Source organism: Alexandromys fortis, unplaced genomic scaffold (assembly GCF_014885135.2).
Source record: "Alexandromys fortis isolate MF-2015 unplaced genomic scaffold, M_Fortis_MF-2015_v1.1 scaffold_6, whole genome shotgun sequence".
NCBI lineage: Eukaryota > Metazoa > Chordata > Mammalia > Rodentia > Cricetidae > Alexandromys > Alexandromys fortis.
Window position 1 is genome coordinate 12,014,358 of NW_026067902.1, and position 13,486 is coordinate 12,027,843.

Below are 13,486 nucleotides of genomic sequence, written 5' to 3' on the forward strand. Positions count from 1 at the left end.
AATGAGGGAACACAGTGATAAAGATGAAGCGTAAGCTAGAAAGGCGGGTACAGCACCAGGGCCAGGCTCCACTGCAGTTGCAGCTTACAATGAAGACGGTCCAGCTTTGTGCCCTGGAAATGTGCCTTGTATGTCTATGCAGTTCCATTCAGCCAGGTACACCTAACTATTCCCCTAGCATTATTATCCACAGGCAAAACCAAGTACAAATCCAAATTCTTTGATGCTCCAAAACTTCTCAAATCTATCGCTCCCCCTGAAGAAATCTGGATCCTAAAAGAGCCTATAAGGTAACCCATCTTCTACTAAGCCTGTCTACAGACCTGACAGTGATTCTCTCTCATTTTCAAGACAGGGTTTCTCTGTGTAGCCCTGTCTGCTTTGGAACTAGCTCTGTTGACCAGGCTTGCCTCAAACTCACAGAGATCCTTGTTGCAGTTTCTTCTGAGTTCTGCATCCAGAACAGTTTCAAGGCTTCTGGCTAAGATGATCAAGCCTCACAGAATACTCCAATCAGGACTTTACCATAATCCTAAATTTTTTTGGGTCCCCATAAGATTACCAATGCCCCAATAAGCAGGAAGTAGCCTAGAAAACTATGTCCACATTTCCCCAAAAATTGATTATGAATGTTTTTGTCTTGTTTAGTGTGTTGATTACAAATTGTTAGGAAAAAAGGCCAGGAAAAAAAGCTAAACAAAGGAGATTAGATTCAAGGTCTTGTTGTGAAAAGAAAAAAAAAAGGGAACTGCTGTGGGATAATGCTTTCATACATTGTAAAGATTTTGGTTTAATAAAACGCTAACTGACCAGTAGCCAGGCAGGAAGTATAAACAGGGTGACCAGACTAAGAGAATTCTGGGAAGAGGAAAGGCAGAGACGCAGTCACCAGCCAGACATAGAGGAAGCAAGATAAGAATGCCTCACTGAGACAAGGTACCAAGCCAAATTGCTAAACATAGACAAGAATTATGTGTTAATTTAAGTTGTAGGAGCTAGTTAATAAGCCTGAGCTAATAGGCCAAACGGTTTATAATTAATATAATTCTGTGTGTTTCTTTGGGACTGACTGGCTGTGGGACCAAGTGGGCTACAGATCCGCCTGCCTCTGTACTCTGAGCATTGGCATTAAAGGCGTGTGCAAGCACCACCCAACTCACTGATTCTCTTAGTGAGACCTTGTTCTTACCTGATCTATGAGTCAGTAGATCAAAATACCAGAGTAGAGACAGATATTTTCAGTTCCCAAGCTGGTCACTTAGGGGCCACAGTCTTTGCAAGGAGGCTAGGCTTTGTATCACTCATTGCCTGCCAAGAAAGAAAAAGGCCCACCAATATCCTATAACAACTTTGTGATTAGGATGACAAAGAGCCCAACATTCACAATTTCCCCACTACATGGTCAAAAGTAAATACTCTTCTGTAGCAATCTTTATTTATTCACACATTTGATAAAAATGTCACAATTAGGAGCAAACTCATTATGATGACACAGGTAACTGTACAGAGTCAAATCACTGTTAAATCAGAACAAGGGCAACCATACTGCTTAATACCCGCACCCGGCATACACACGCAAACACTCACACATTCACCTACAGGTGCCAAATTCAGAAAAAAGGCTTCTGTCAGGTCTTGGGGAGAAGGGAGAAACACTCACTGAACGACACTGGGACTGCTCAATGCATTTCTCTGCTCTGCCAACAATCAAGAAGACATGAAACATCGGGGGAGTTAGTTGTTTTCTTGGCACAGAAGTGAGTAGGCAACAAGAAATTTTTTAAAAAAAGGGTTAAGTTCATCTTGGGTTGAGTTTCCTTTTTCAATACCACAACAGGGTAGCAAGCAAGAAAAAAAAGAGAAATTCAGCTATATAAACTCCAGGGAAAAAAGGGAGGGAGGAAGATTTAAAACTTGATCCCTATTTACCATAAAGAAACCAGCAAGGCCAGGCTCATATCATCTGGTTGTGATCTTATCCAAACTGTGTGTCTTATTTCTATGTCAGTTCTGGAGAGAAATGTTTTAGAGGATCAAGAGGGTCACATAAGCTACATCCCTACCATATTGGTATGGGGCAAGACTTCATCTGCTGGCCCACATGGCACCTTACAGTTTTGAAAGTTCTGAGAAAATGGTATAACCACAATCCACTACCTTTAGCACTCCAGGAAGGCCCAGTCAATCTGCAGTGGGAAAATAACGCCCAAACAAATAAGACTATGAAGGAGCTGTGCTCAAATCTGCAACTCAAATTTTGCTACAAAGGTTAAAAAAGAAATCTAGTTACTTTTATGTGAGATGTTTTGTGCGCACTTCCACTGACCCTATCAAAACACTGATGGCATCAATAGAAAATTATGTCTAAAGGGGTTTGTCTCTGGTGCTCCTGGCAAGTGGGCTAAGGCTAGGGCAGAGGCCACAACCCAGCGAGCACAGCCCATGAACACAGAAAGGCCGGTTACGATGAAAACCACTTCGAGTCAGATGAATCAGTGTCATGGTATTTTGTAGGGGCAAGGATCCCTTGGTACAAACTTTGTGTCTTTAATGATAAAGCAAGGTGAGGACAAGGCACTTAGCTCAGCCAGTGCTCACATCACCATAGGACTGTTACCAAGAGCACTCCTAGTGACCCCTTAGTGAAAACTCAGGGCCAACCAGTTTCCAAGTGACCTACAGAACTGTAGGATATCCAGAGCGCTGCACAACCAATGGTGGCATTTGGAATGTCAGCGATGAAGCTTCTTGGAGGAGGCAGATAGGAGTCATCCCCTTCTGGCCTAAAGTGAGAGGTTTGTTCCAGATTAGCTCAGCATAATATACTGGATTTCACAACAGCTGGCCTGAAACACGACGACTCCATGATGCCATGGTCCTCTGGTAAAAAGCAACAGGGTTCCAAATGAAATCTAACTCCAGTTCTAATTCTCTCACACTGACATTTACAGCAGATGTCTTCGAACACGCGTGACTTGTCCCTGTCCTGCAGCAGAGTTGAGGGAGCAAGGCAGGGCCAGGAATGCCTGTCTCTCCTCATCCCAAAGGCCTTAAGCATACTCAATCCGAGCAGGGCCACGGCTACCCTCACTCTTCCGTTCAGAGGATGGAGCAGTAGGCTTGGCCTCACTGCTCATTTCCAGAGGCTTAGTCGAGATGTAGTCCTTCACTTTGATCTCCATGTTCTTGGCTTTCAGAGTGGCCATATGCAGCTTCTCTAGGAAATCTGGCATGCCTATCAGGACACAGAAGAAACCGGTCAAGCTGCTGTGATGATTAGTTTTTTTGTCAACCTGACACAAGCTAGAGAGTCCTCTGGGAAGAGGGAGCCTCAGTTAAGAGGAGAAAATGCCTCTGTAAGACTGGTCTCTTGGAAAGCATGTGGGGGCATTTTCTTGATTAATGATTGAAGTGGGAGGGCCCAGCTCAGTGGGTAGTACCATACCTACCTAGTCAGGTGATCCTAGGTTGTATAAAACAGCTAAGCAAACCAATAAGCAATGCTCAACTTCAGTTGCCTGCCCTAACTTCCTTTCAACGGACATAAGCTAGAAGATGAAATAAATCTTTTCCCTCTCAAGTCATGGTGTTCATTAGCGCAACAGAAAGCAAATTAGGACAGCGAACACACAAGCTAATAACATGTTCAAAATCCGAACTTATTCTCTCTAATGGTAGGCAAACAACGGTTTGAATGAAAACCCATGAGTGATATCTGCCTCCCAGAAAGGCTCCCTGTGCACAAACTGTGAAAGTTACCCACAACTGATCTTTTCATCAGGCCAATGAATTCCCAAATGCCTCTTCTAGGTGATTAAAATATTACTTAGTGATATAGTAAAAAAACAAAACAACAACAACAAAAACCCTGTCATTTAATTTAGATAAATGAACACATATATATCTAATTTCCCATCCCCCTCTGGAATAACTGGGACGGTGAAGTAGGAGGAGCCAGAGATTAAAACCAAGCCAGGTGGTGGTGGTGGTGCATGCTTTTAATCCCAGCACTTGGGAGGATCTCTGTGAGTTTGAGGCCAGCCTGGTCTACAAGAGTGAGTTCCAGGATAGTCAGGGCTACACAGAGAAACCCTGTCTCAAAAAACAAAAACAAAACAAAAAGGAATTTAAAGCCAGCCTGGGCTATCCAAGATCTTATAAAAAACAATACAAAAGAAAAATCAAACCAAAACAATGAAACTCACGTGAGAATGCTTAAGACAAGGTATCAGAAGTGAGGGGTGTGATTATGGCTATGGCATGCAGCCCTTCTTAGGTAGTGGTCATTCCCCTAGGCAACTGTCCCACAACTAAGTCTTCTTGGCCAGATCTCACAGTCTTCAACATTTTGGTTTTATCAGATGTTACCTAGGCTGACCCTGATCCTCCTGCCTCAGCCCCTGTATCCACTACTGAGATTACAAGTGTGTATACCACCAACCTAGCCATTCAACACTACTGAGCAAAAAATCTAAATACATCAGTACACACATCTATATGTAAGGCACCAAAGTGATGTCTTAAAAACTCTCCTCTGGAACCTCTGTGCTTCTTACCCTTCAAATCCCACTTAGAGGCTATAATGAAATGGGAAGATTGTTCAAATATCCCCAACATGTCTACAAAATGGTTAAGTACCAACCCTCCTGTTGCCATTAAGACAAAAAAACAAATTGTTCAGCTCAGGTTCAGACCCCCATGCATACCCCTCCTTACCACTGGAAACCATCCAGCTGACACAGTAGCGAGGAAACACTGTCTGTGGATTGTCACTGTAAGTCAGTAAGTAATCAAAGCCATTCTGGAAAAGAAATACAGCAAAGTTGGAGGCACCTGGATCTCTCACAGCAACTCTACATCCAGTACCAGAAATAACCATGACCCAACACTGCAGTGAAGAGTGCAATACCCTGTGCACAAAAAAACTGAGAGTGAAGGCCGGCGGCTGCTTATTCAGAGAAAGGCCCTTGACCATCTTGTTCTTGGTAAATGAAGTTTTCTGTGCCCAAATCATGACGAATATCAAGTGGCCTCTGAAAGATGGATTTTCTCCACGGAGGTCCAAACTTACACGTTAAATAGACGGTGCTGAGACCAGCTTCTAGTGAAAACTCCGGCACCAAGTCTCTAACAGGTTGCTGGCCAAAAATACACATTGTTGCATCTTGGTGCTAGAGAAAGAAGCCTCAAGACTATTCTGTGTCTTCTTCCTTTATAATCCAGCTGTGTATCCCTACTGCATTACTGCCCTAAACAGCTAGGAGTACACTATTTGCCGAGTCCTGAAGGCCTTTCTAGCAAGTCTTCAACCGTGGGAGTAGCCTTGAGGAGCCCAGTACAGATGCCCAAGGTTTACAACTTAAAGATCTCACCTTCCCCTTCTCTCTCAGTGCTAATAACTGCTTACAGAACACTATGCAGCGGGAGCTGCCTTAGGTTTTTGCAGCCTATAATGCAGTACCATCTTCCAATGCAGAACATTGGTGAAAATGGCTGTGGCTACATGGATCTGAGCAGATGGCTAAACTGCACAATCATAGGACTCAGTTCACATCTCCAGCACCCATGTAAAAAACTTCATGTGCCTGTAACCAAGTGCTAATTGGTGAGATGGGAAGATTGGCAGAGACAAGAGGATTGCTGGGACTTGCTTGACAGACATCCTACCAAAAAGCTCTGGGTTCAGTGAAACACCTGTTTCAAGGGAATAGGAAAGTGATATGTGATGTCTTTCTCTGGCCTCCCAAGCATGCACACACACGCACACACACACTACGTGTATATATATATGCCTTAGGGAGTAGAAAGAAGAATGGCTAAATTACCAAAAGATGTACATATTCAATATAATCACCCAAAAACATTATTTATTTATAGAAGTGAAAAAGAAAAACCCTAAAGTTTGTACAGAAGACAGAAACAAAAAACACAAACAGAAAACCAAATCCCAAATAGCCAAAGCAATCCTGGGCATAAGCAAAGAGCAATGATGGCAGAGTTATCATGGTTTCTAATTTCAAAGCGTACTACAAAGCCATATTAACAAAACATGGTACTAGCACAAGAAGAGAACAAAAAAGGACTTACACATAAGACCATGCACTTCTTCAGCCCTCTGAGTTTCAACAAAAATGCCAAGAAGACACAATGGAAAAAAGGTATGCTCTTTGACAAACAGTGCTCGGAAAACTGGATACCCACATGTTCAAGAATGAAACCAATACCTCAGATCTCACCCTACATAAAATTTTATTCAAGCTGGGCATGCTTTCTTTAATCCCAACACTTGGGAGGCAGAGGCAGATCCATCTCTTTGGGTTTGAGGCCAGTCTAGTCTATATAGAAAATTCCAGGACAGCCAGGGTTAGACACTGCCTAAAAATTGACAGACAGAAGGGTAGACAGATAGAAATTAAAAATACAAGACTTGGTTGGGCGGTGGTGGCGCACGCCTTTAATCCCAGCACTTGGGAGGCAGAGGCAGGCGGATCTCTGGGAGTTCCAGGCCAGCCTGGTCTATAAGAGCTAGTTCCAGGACAGGCACCAAAGCTACAGAGAAACCATGTCTCGGAAAAAAAAAAAAAAAAAAAACAAAAAACCAACCAACCAAACAAACAAACAAAAAAACAAGACCTGAAATTTTGAAAATACTAGAGAAAAACAATTCAAGATACTAGCATAACCAAGACCTTTCTCAACAAAACTCCAACAGCTCAGAAAACAGTAATTGACAAAGGAGCTAGGTGTAGTCGTGCACACTCATAATCATGACTCTTGGGAGGCAGAGGCAGGAAAACTGCAAATTAGAGGTCAGCCTGGAGTCCAAGTTCCAAGCCAGCCTGGTCTGGGCTACATAATGAGACTGTCTCAAAATCAAATACAATAATAAAGTTATTTGCTTGTGGCATTTAGAATTCCATAAAATTCAGGATTTATCTATTTGTTTACTTATTTATTTTTGGTTTATCAAGACAGGGTTTCTATGTAGCCATGGCTGTCATGAAACTCACATGCGACCAGGCTGGCCTCAAACTCACAGAGATCTGCTGACCTCTGCTTTCCAAGTGCTGGGATTAAAGGCGTGCACCATCACACCCAGCCATAATTTAATTATTTAAAGATTTATTAATTTAAACCTTTATTTTTTGAATTATTTTCTAGCCACCATTGAAACAATGGGACAGTGAGACCATGGCCCATAATGTACCTAACAAGTTGCAAGCTGATCCCTCATACCTCTTTCCAGTACACTGCACTCTGACAGCTCACCTCTCCCCAGTTCAGAAAAAGATATTCCTTGTGGGGAGGGGGGGAAAATCAAAGCTACAACACCCATCCCTAATATGCAGTAAAACTCACCTCATCAAATGACTTGTGAGGACGGATAACCATTTGGGATTCATAGGATCTGACCCTGACAAACTCTGGAGACTCTGGCACACTGGGGTGGTCCACAGCACTGTAAGGAGGAAGAGGGGGATTACTGTCTTTGCACTAACCAGTGGTAAGCCAAGGCTAAGAGGGAATGGCCAAGACTCTAAATTACTGACTCAACAAAACCACACAGTCAGTGAGATGACTGAACACAATCCAGGTTGTGAAATTATAATATATAGCTCACAGGCTGTATTTCTAGTTTTACCTTTTAAAATAACCAGCATTAAGAAATTCACAAACCTTCATCAGTACCATGCTTGCCTAGCATGAGTAAGGCTCCAGTTTCTACCCTCAATGCCTACTCCCACCCTCCTGCAAAAGCTTGCAATACTTGTTCAGTTTCCCTGGTAGATCAACCTATTCCCCGAGCAGAGAGCAGGGACAGACAGGAACCGGCTGCTAGTAAATCTGCAGGGCACTCATGAAGTCAAGCTTAAAGGTGCAGATGGGTGAAGGCAGCTAATGGAACTTAACGAGGGTTCCAGTAGTTATACATACCGCGACACCAAGACCATCACATTGTTTTCCTGATCCACGCTATACCGACGAACATAAACATAATCCCTCGAGTACATTGGGTACTAAAGAAAGGAGGTGGGATAGGATTAGTGTTCTGCATCACAGACTTGAAAGAAATAAAACCAGGTAACAGTACTCACAGGAAAATGTGTTACCCAATGAAGAACCTCAGAACCACTGACGACATCTCTTTCAATCACCTCCAGCTTGATCACAAGTGCATCCCACTTTTTCCTGTACTCTGTGTCCAGCTGCAAAAGGGAAGATCCAAACAGGGATGCACAAGTTTCTCTGGAGGCGGGATCTCTGACTTAAGGACATTATGGAGAAATAGTGATTTAACTCAACAGTGCCAACGTTTGGAGGCATGGCTGTTTATTAGTTGATTCTCTTAAGATTCTTACATACACTGAAGGGGAGCGTGTGTGTGTGTGTGTGTGTGTGTGTGTGTGTGTATGTGTGTGTGTACATATACACATATATGTTCGTGTGCACTTATGCATGTAGGCCGGGTCAATGCTGGCTTTCTTTTCTCACTCTCCAGTTTATTTTTATTTATTTGTTTTGATTTGCGAGACAGGGTTTCTCTGTGTAACCCTGACTGTCTTGGAACTCAATCTGTAGACCAGACCAGCCTCAAACTCAGAGATCACCTGCTTCTGCCTCCCAAGTGCTGAGATTTATTTTATTAATGCTTCTGCCTCCCAAGTGCTGAGATTTATTTTATTAAGACAGGTTCTCTCAAAGGGATGGAACTAGAAAACATTATTTTGAGTGAGGTAACCCAGACACAGAAAGACAATTATCACATGTATTCACTCATAGGTGGTTTTTAAACATAAAGCAAAGAAAGCCAGCCTACAAAGCCGGGCGATGGTGGCGCACGCCTTTAATCCCAGCACTCGGGAGGCTGAGGCAGGCGGATCTCTGTGAGTTCGAGACCAGCCTGGTCTACAGAGCTAGTTCCAGGACAGGCTCCAAAGCCACAGAGAAACCCTGTCTCGAAAAACAAAAAAAAAAAAAAAAAAAAAAAAAGAAAGCCAGCCTACAAACCACAATCCCAGAGAATTTAGACAAAATATGGACACTAAGAAAGACTTACATAGATATAATCTACATGGGAAGTATAAAGTAGAAAAAGACAAGATCTCCGGAGTACACTGGGAGCATGGGGACCTTGGGGGAGGATTTAAGGGGGGAGGAGAGAAGCAGGGAGGGGAGCAGAGAAAGATGTAGAGCTCAATAAATATCATGGAAAAAAAAAACAAAAAACAGGTTCTCTCACTGAACCTGAGGCTCAGTGGTTTGACTAGACGGGCTGATTAGCAACTTCTGGAGATCAACTGCCCCTATCTGTCTAGTGCTGGGGTTACTTACAAACACATGCTCCCACTCAGGTTTTACATGAGTGATACAGGAATCTGAACTCATGCTTGATCAGCAAGCATTGTACCCACTGACTCATCCCCCAAAGTCCTGTGAGAGAATTTTTTTTTTTAACTTTATGTGTGTATGGTGTTTTGCCTACGTGTCTGTCTGTGCACTACAGCATGGTTTGCCTGGTGACCATGTAGGACAGAAGATGGCGTTTTAGATCCCCTAGGACTGGAGTTGCAGACTAGAGTGAGCCACCATGTGGTTGCTGGAAACTTGAGTTGTCCAGAGAAGACAGTGCTCTCAATCACTGAGCCACTTCTCTAGCCCCCTTGCAGGGAGTCTTACACTGCAGCCAGATATCAGCAACATATGCCTATATTATAAGCAGTTCATGAAGTAGAAACAGGAAAATCAAAAGTTCAACGCAACACTGGACTACCTGTTCCCAAAACAAAAAACAAAACAAAACAAAACAAAAAAGCCCAAAAGACTGAAGATGCAGCACAGTGGTTAGATTACTTTACTGTCTAGCAAGTTTTGACAGCCCATGCTCAGTTCCCATTATCATGTATGTGTATGCACACACATAAACAAAAGCTATGCAATTGAAATGTCTGTGAAATGGAACTATCAATAACAATGTTTGCCACCTGTTATCATTAGCTTTAACTGTCAACTTGACACAGCCTGGAGTCACCTGAGAAGGGGAAGTCAGATAAGACTGGCCTATGGGTGTCTATGGGGGACTGTCTTGACTGTTAATTGACTAGGGGGCACAGCCTACTATGGACAGTATCATTCCCTGGGAAGGAGGTCCTGGACTATGTAATAAAGCTGGCTAAACATGAGCCTGGAAGAGAGCTAATAAATTATATTCTTCCATGGTTCCTGTTTCAAGTTCCTGTCCCAACTTTTCTCAGTTATTGACAATAACCTATAAGATTCTTCCCCTAAGCTGCTTTTGGTCAGGGAGTTTTACCACAGCAACAGAATGAAACTAGAACACTGACCATGTAAGCCTAACAACCTGAATTCAATACACAGAACTCACATAAATGTGGAAGGAGAAAAAGGAGCAAGGACTCTACAGATCTGTTGTCTGGCCTTCCCAAGCTGTATTTGTACCCTCACCTCCACAATAACACTTATAAAAGTTAGAAAGAAAAGGAAATATATAAAGAGAACATAACATATCATATGTAAAGATATAATTCTATATCACTTTAAACAGAAAAAAGTCTTAAAGTATGAACAGATCTCTGATGCACAGAAATTCAGGAAGCATTTCTCATCTTTTGGCATTTCAAACACAGACGCACAGTCTGCATCAAAACAAAGCATAACACTGATGAAAACAGTGCCTAGGTGGGCATAGCCTTAGTGAGTGTATTGCTGTAGTTCTGGGGATTTAACCCAGAGCACATACTGCACAATGCTCTATTTTCCAAGTATTGTTCTTGTTTTTTAAGATAGTCTCATTAAGTTGACCAGGCTGGTCTTGAACTCATTATGTCCCAGGAAGGCTTCAGTCTCCCAAATAGCAAAGATTATAGACCTATTCCAACAGGCTTGGCATTAGTAGGTATTATTATAATCAACAAATTAGTTACTAAAAGCTTAGCAAAAATCACAACAAAATGATGGCAGGGATGTGGGGAAGAGGAATCCTACATTGTTAGTGGAAATATACACTGGTGCAACCATCATGAAAAATCAGTACAAAAGTTTCTCAAAAAAATTAAAAATAGAACTACCATACAACCCAGCCACACCACTCCTGGGCATATACCTTGCTATAAATGTATACTGCTGCATTATTCACAAAAGCAAGGAAATTAAATCAAATTAACAGATAGTGAACATGTGGTACTCATGTACAATGGAATTTTATTTAGCCATAGAAAAATGAAATTACAAAACTTTCAGGAAGATGAAAATCTGGAAGTTATATTAAGCAAGGTAACAGACTCAGAAAGACAAATGCCTCCCTCCCCTCTCTCTCTCTCTCTCTCTCTCTCTCTCATGCAGAGCCTAGCTTTAACGTTCACATATGTAGATTTGTGGGTGTGAGTGTATGTATTAGTCATGAAACCAGAAAGGAGTCTAGAAAAAAGGAAAAGGTACTGATGAAAGAGGTTAGATAACAGAACACGTGTGACATCCAAGTTGAAAGGAGTTATTGGGGTAGAAATATAAAAAAGAGGGATATGGAAGAAGAAGACAACCAGCAAAACAAATTATGTTTGAAAATGCCATAAGGAAGTCTAACACAGCCGGGAGGTGGTGGTGCACACCTTTAATCCCAGCACTTGGGAGGCAGAGGCAGGTGGATCTCTGTGAATTCGAGGCCAGCCTGGTCTACAAGAGCTAATTCCAGGACAGGCTCCAAAGCCACAGAGAAACCTTGTCTCGAAAAACAAAAACAAAAACAAAAAAAGAAGCCTAATACTTTGTATACTTATTTTATTTATATGTATATTTTGAGACAGGGTCTCTCTATATAGTCCTTGATGTCCTTGGGCTCTCTACGTAGACCAGGCTAGCCTAGAAATCTGCCTCCTGAGTGCTGGGATTAAAAGTACATGCCATCACATTCAGGTGTAATTAATTTTAAAATTAAATTTTTAAAATGGAACTCTCATGAAAGAAAGTTCTATGTTGCTAGCATTTGGTGATTCCATCTTCCTCTCTCACTTCTGTTTTACTTTTTTTTTTTTTTAAGATTTCATTTATTTATTATGTATACAACATTTTGCCTCCATGTATGCCCGCATGCCAGAAGAGGGCGCCAGATCTCATTGCAGATGGTTGTTAGCCACCATGTGGTTGCTGGGAATTGAACTCAGGACCTCTGGAAGAGCAGCCAGTGCTCTTAACCACTGAGCCATCTCTCCAGCCCCTACTTTTATTATTTTTGAGACAGGGTCTCTAATCATGTAGCTCTATTTGGCTGTCCTGTCCTGTAGCCCAGGCTGGCCTTGAACTCACAGAGATCCATCCTCCTCTTGCCTCTGCTTCCCAAGTGCTAGGATTAAAGGAATGTACCACTACACCCAACTCTTTTATTGTTTTCAATTTGTTTGTTTTATCTCTTGGAACAGGGTCTGACTAGCCTTTTATGTGTTACACAACACAGGCTTGCCTCTAACTTCATCAAATCCCCTGCCTCACCTCTCCAAGTGCTGACATTATAGGTATTCAGGGAGCCAGGAAGCTCCAAATCAGGAAAGAATAAACTCACCTGAACATTGAAGAACTGCCGAGGTGTCACATCTGTGTATGTTCCAAAAACTAGAACAACAAGAGGAAGGAGGGAAAGCTTGTCATGCCCTGTCCCCTAAACTGCATTTTAAGTCCACAGGACTGACAGGTCTCAAAGGCAACATCAAAACCTAAAAATCATTCCAGGAGCAGCAAAGCAAGGCACAGATGACATCTATCAAGGAAGAATATGAAAAGCTTGTTATCTGGGAGAGGAAAATAAACAAGAGTTTGGCAAATTTTCAACAGAGCCAGGTTAGAACAGTTTTGGAAGTACAAGGAACAAAGTGATGCATGCCTGGGCACCATGGACATACGTCAAAGGCAGCAGACATGGCTCACCTCGGTACTGGTAAAGGTGGGTGCCGGGAATTGGGCGCCGCCACAGCTTGAAGTGTTTCTTGTCCATCACCATTTCCCATGGTTCTTCTTTGTCCTTCGACTTTTCATTCCCTTCTGCTGGGGTCTTTGGTTCAGGAGGGTGATTTTCAACTCCAGAACTCTGGAATACATTTGACATTTCTTCCAACCGTTTCATCTCATTTATGGACCTGGAAAGACAGAAACAGGCACCATGTCCATGAAATGAATGAAGTGTCCAAAGACCTGCAAAATGAGGTGTGGTGGGAAACAGCATATTATCTCAATGAACATAAATAAAATCTGAATTAAGCTTGAATACAAGTCTAAACTTGTAATCAGAGTTACTTAACCAGTCCCCATTTCTAAATCTATGAAATGTAGAAAATATTAGTACCTACTTCAAGCTAGTCGTGAAAGCATACAAAAAGTGCACAAGACCCGGCACAGAGCCTTAAATAACTTACAATGAAAATTTTAACATTTATCCGGGTTTTTGTTTGTTTTTAGTTTTTTTTTTTTTTTTTTTTTT

At 42.1% G+C, this 13,486-nt stretch overlaps 1 protein-coding gene across 1 annotated transcript in view; it reads right to left on the bottom strand.

The window, feature by feature from the left end:
• Positions 1-1,413: 1,413 nt before the first annotated feature.
• Positions 1,414-13,486, bottom strand: part of Stard7 (StAR related lipid transfer domain containing 7) — a 23,033-nt gene continuing 10,960 nt past the window's right edge. Inside the window, exons 2-8 of the mRNA XM_050131711.1 lie at positions 12,937-13,145; positions 12,575-12,624; positions 8,097-8,207; positions 7,936-8,018; positions 7,360-7,459; positions 4,717-4,801; positions 1,414-3,235 (exon numbers count right to left, since the gene is read on the bottom strand). Coding sequence (XP_049987668.1) covers positions 3,051-3,235; positions 4,717-4,801; positions 7,360-7,459; positions 7,936-8,018; positions 8,097-8,207; positions 12,575-12,624; positions 12,937-13,145 — 823 coding nt within the window. The 3' untranslated portion in view covers positions 1,414-3,050. The remainder of the gene's footprint in view (positions 3,236-4,716; positions 4,802-7,359; positions 7,460-7,935; positions 8,019-8,096; positions 8,208-12,574; positions 12,625-12,936; positions 13,146-13,486) is intronic.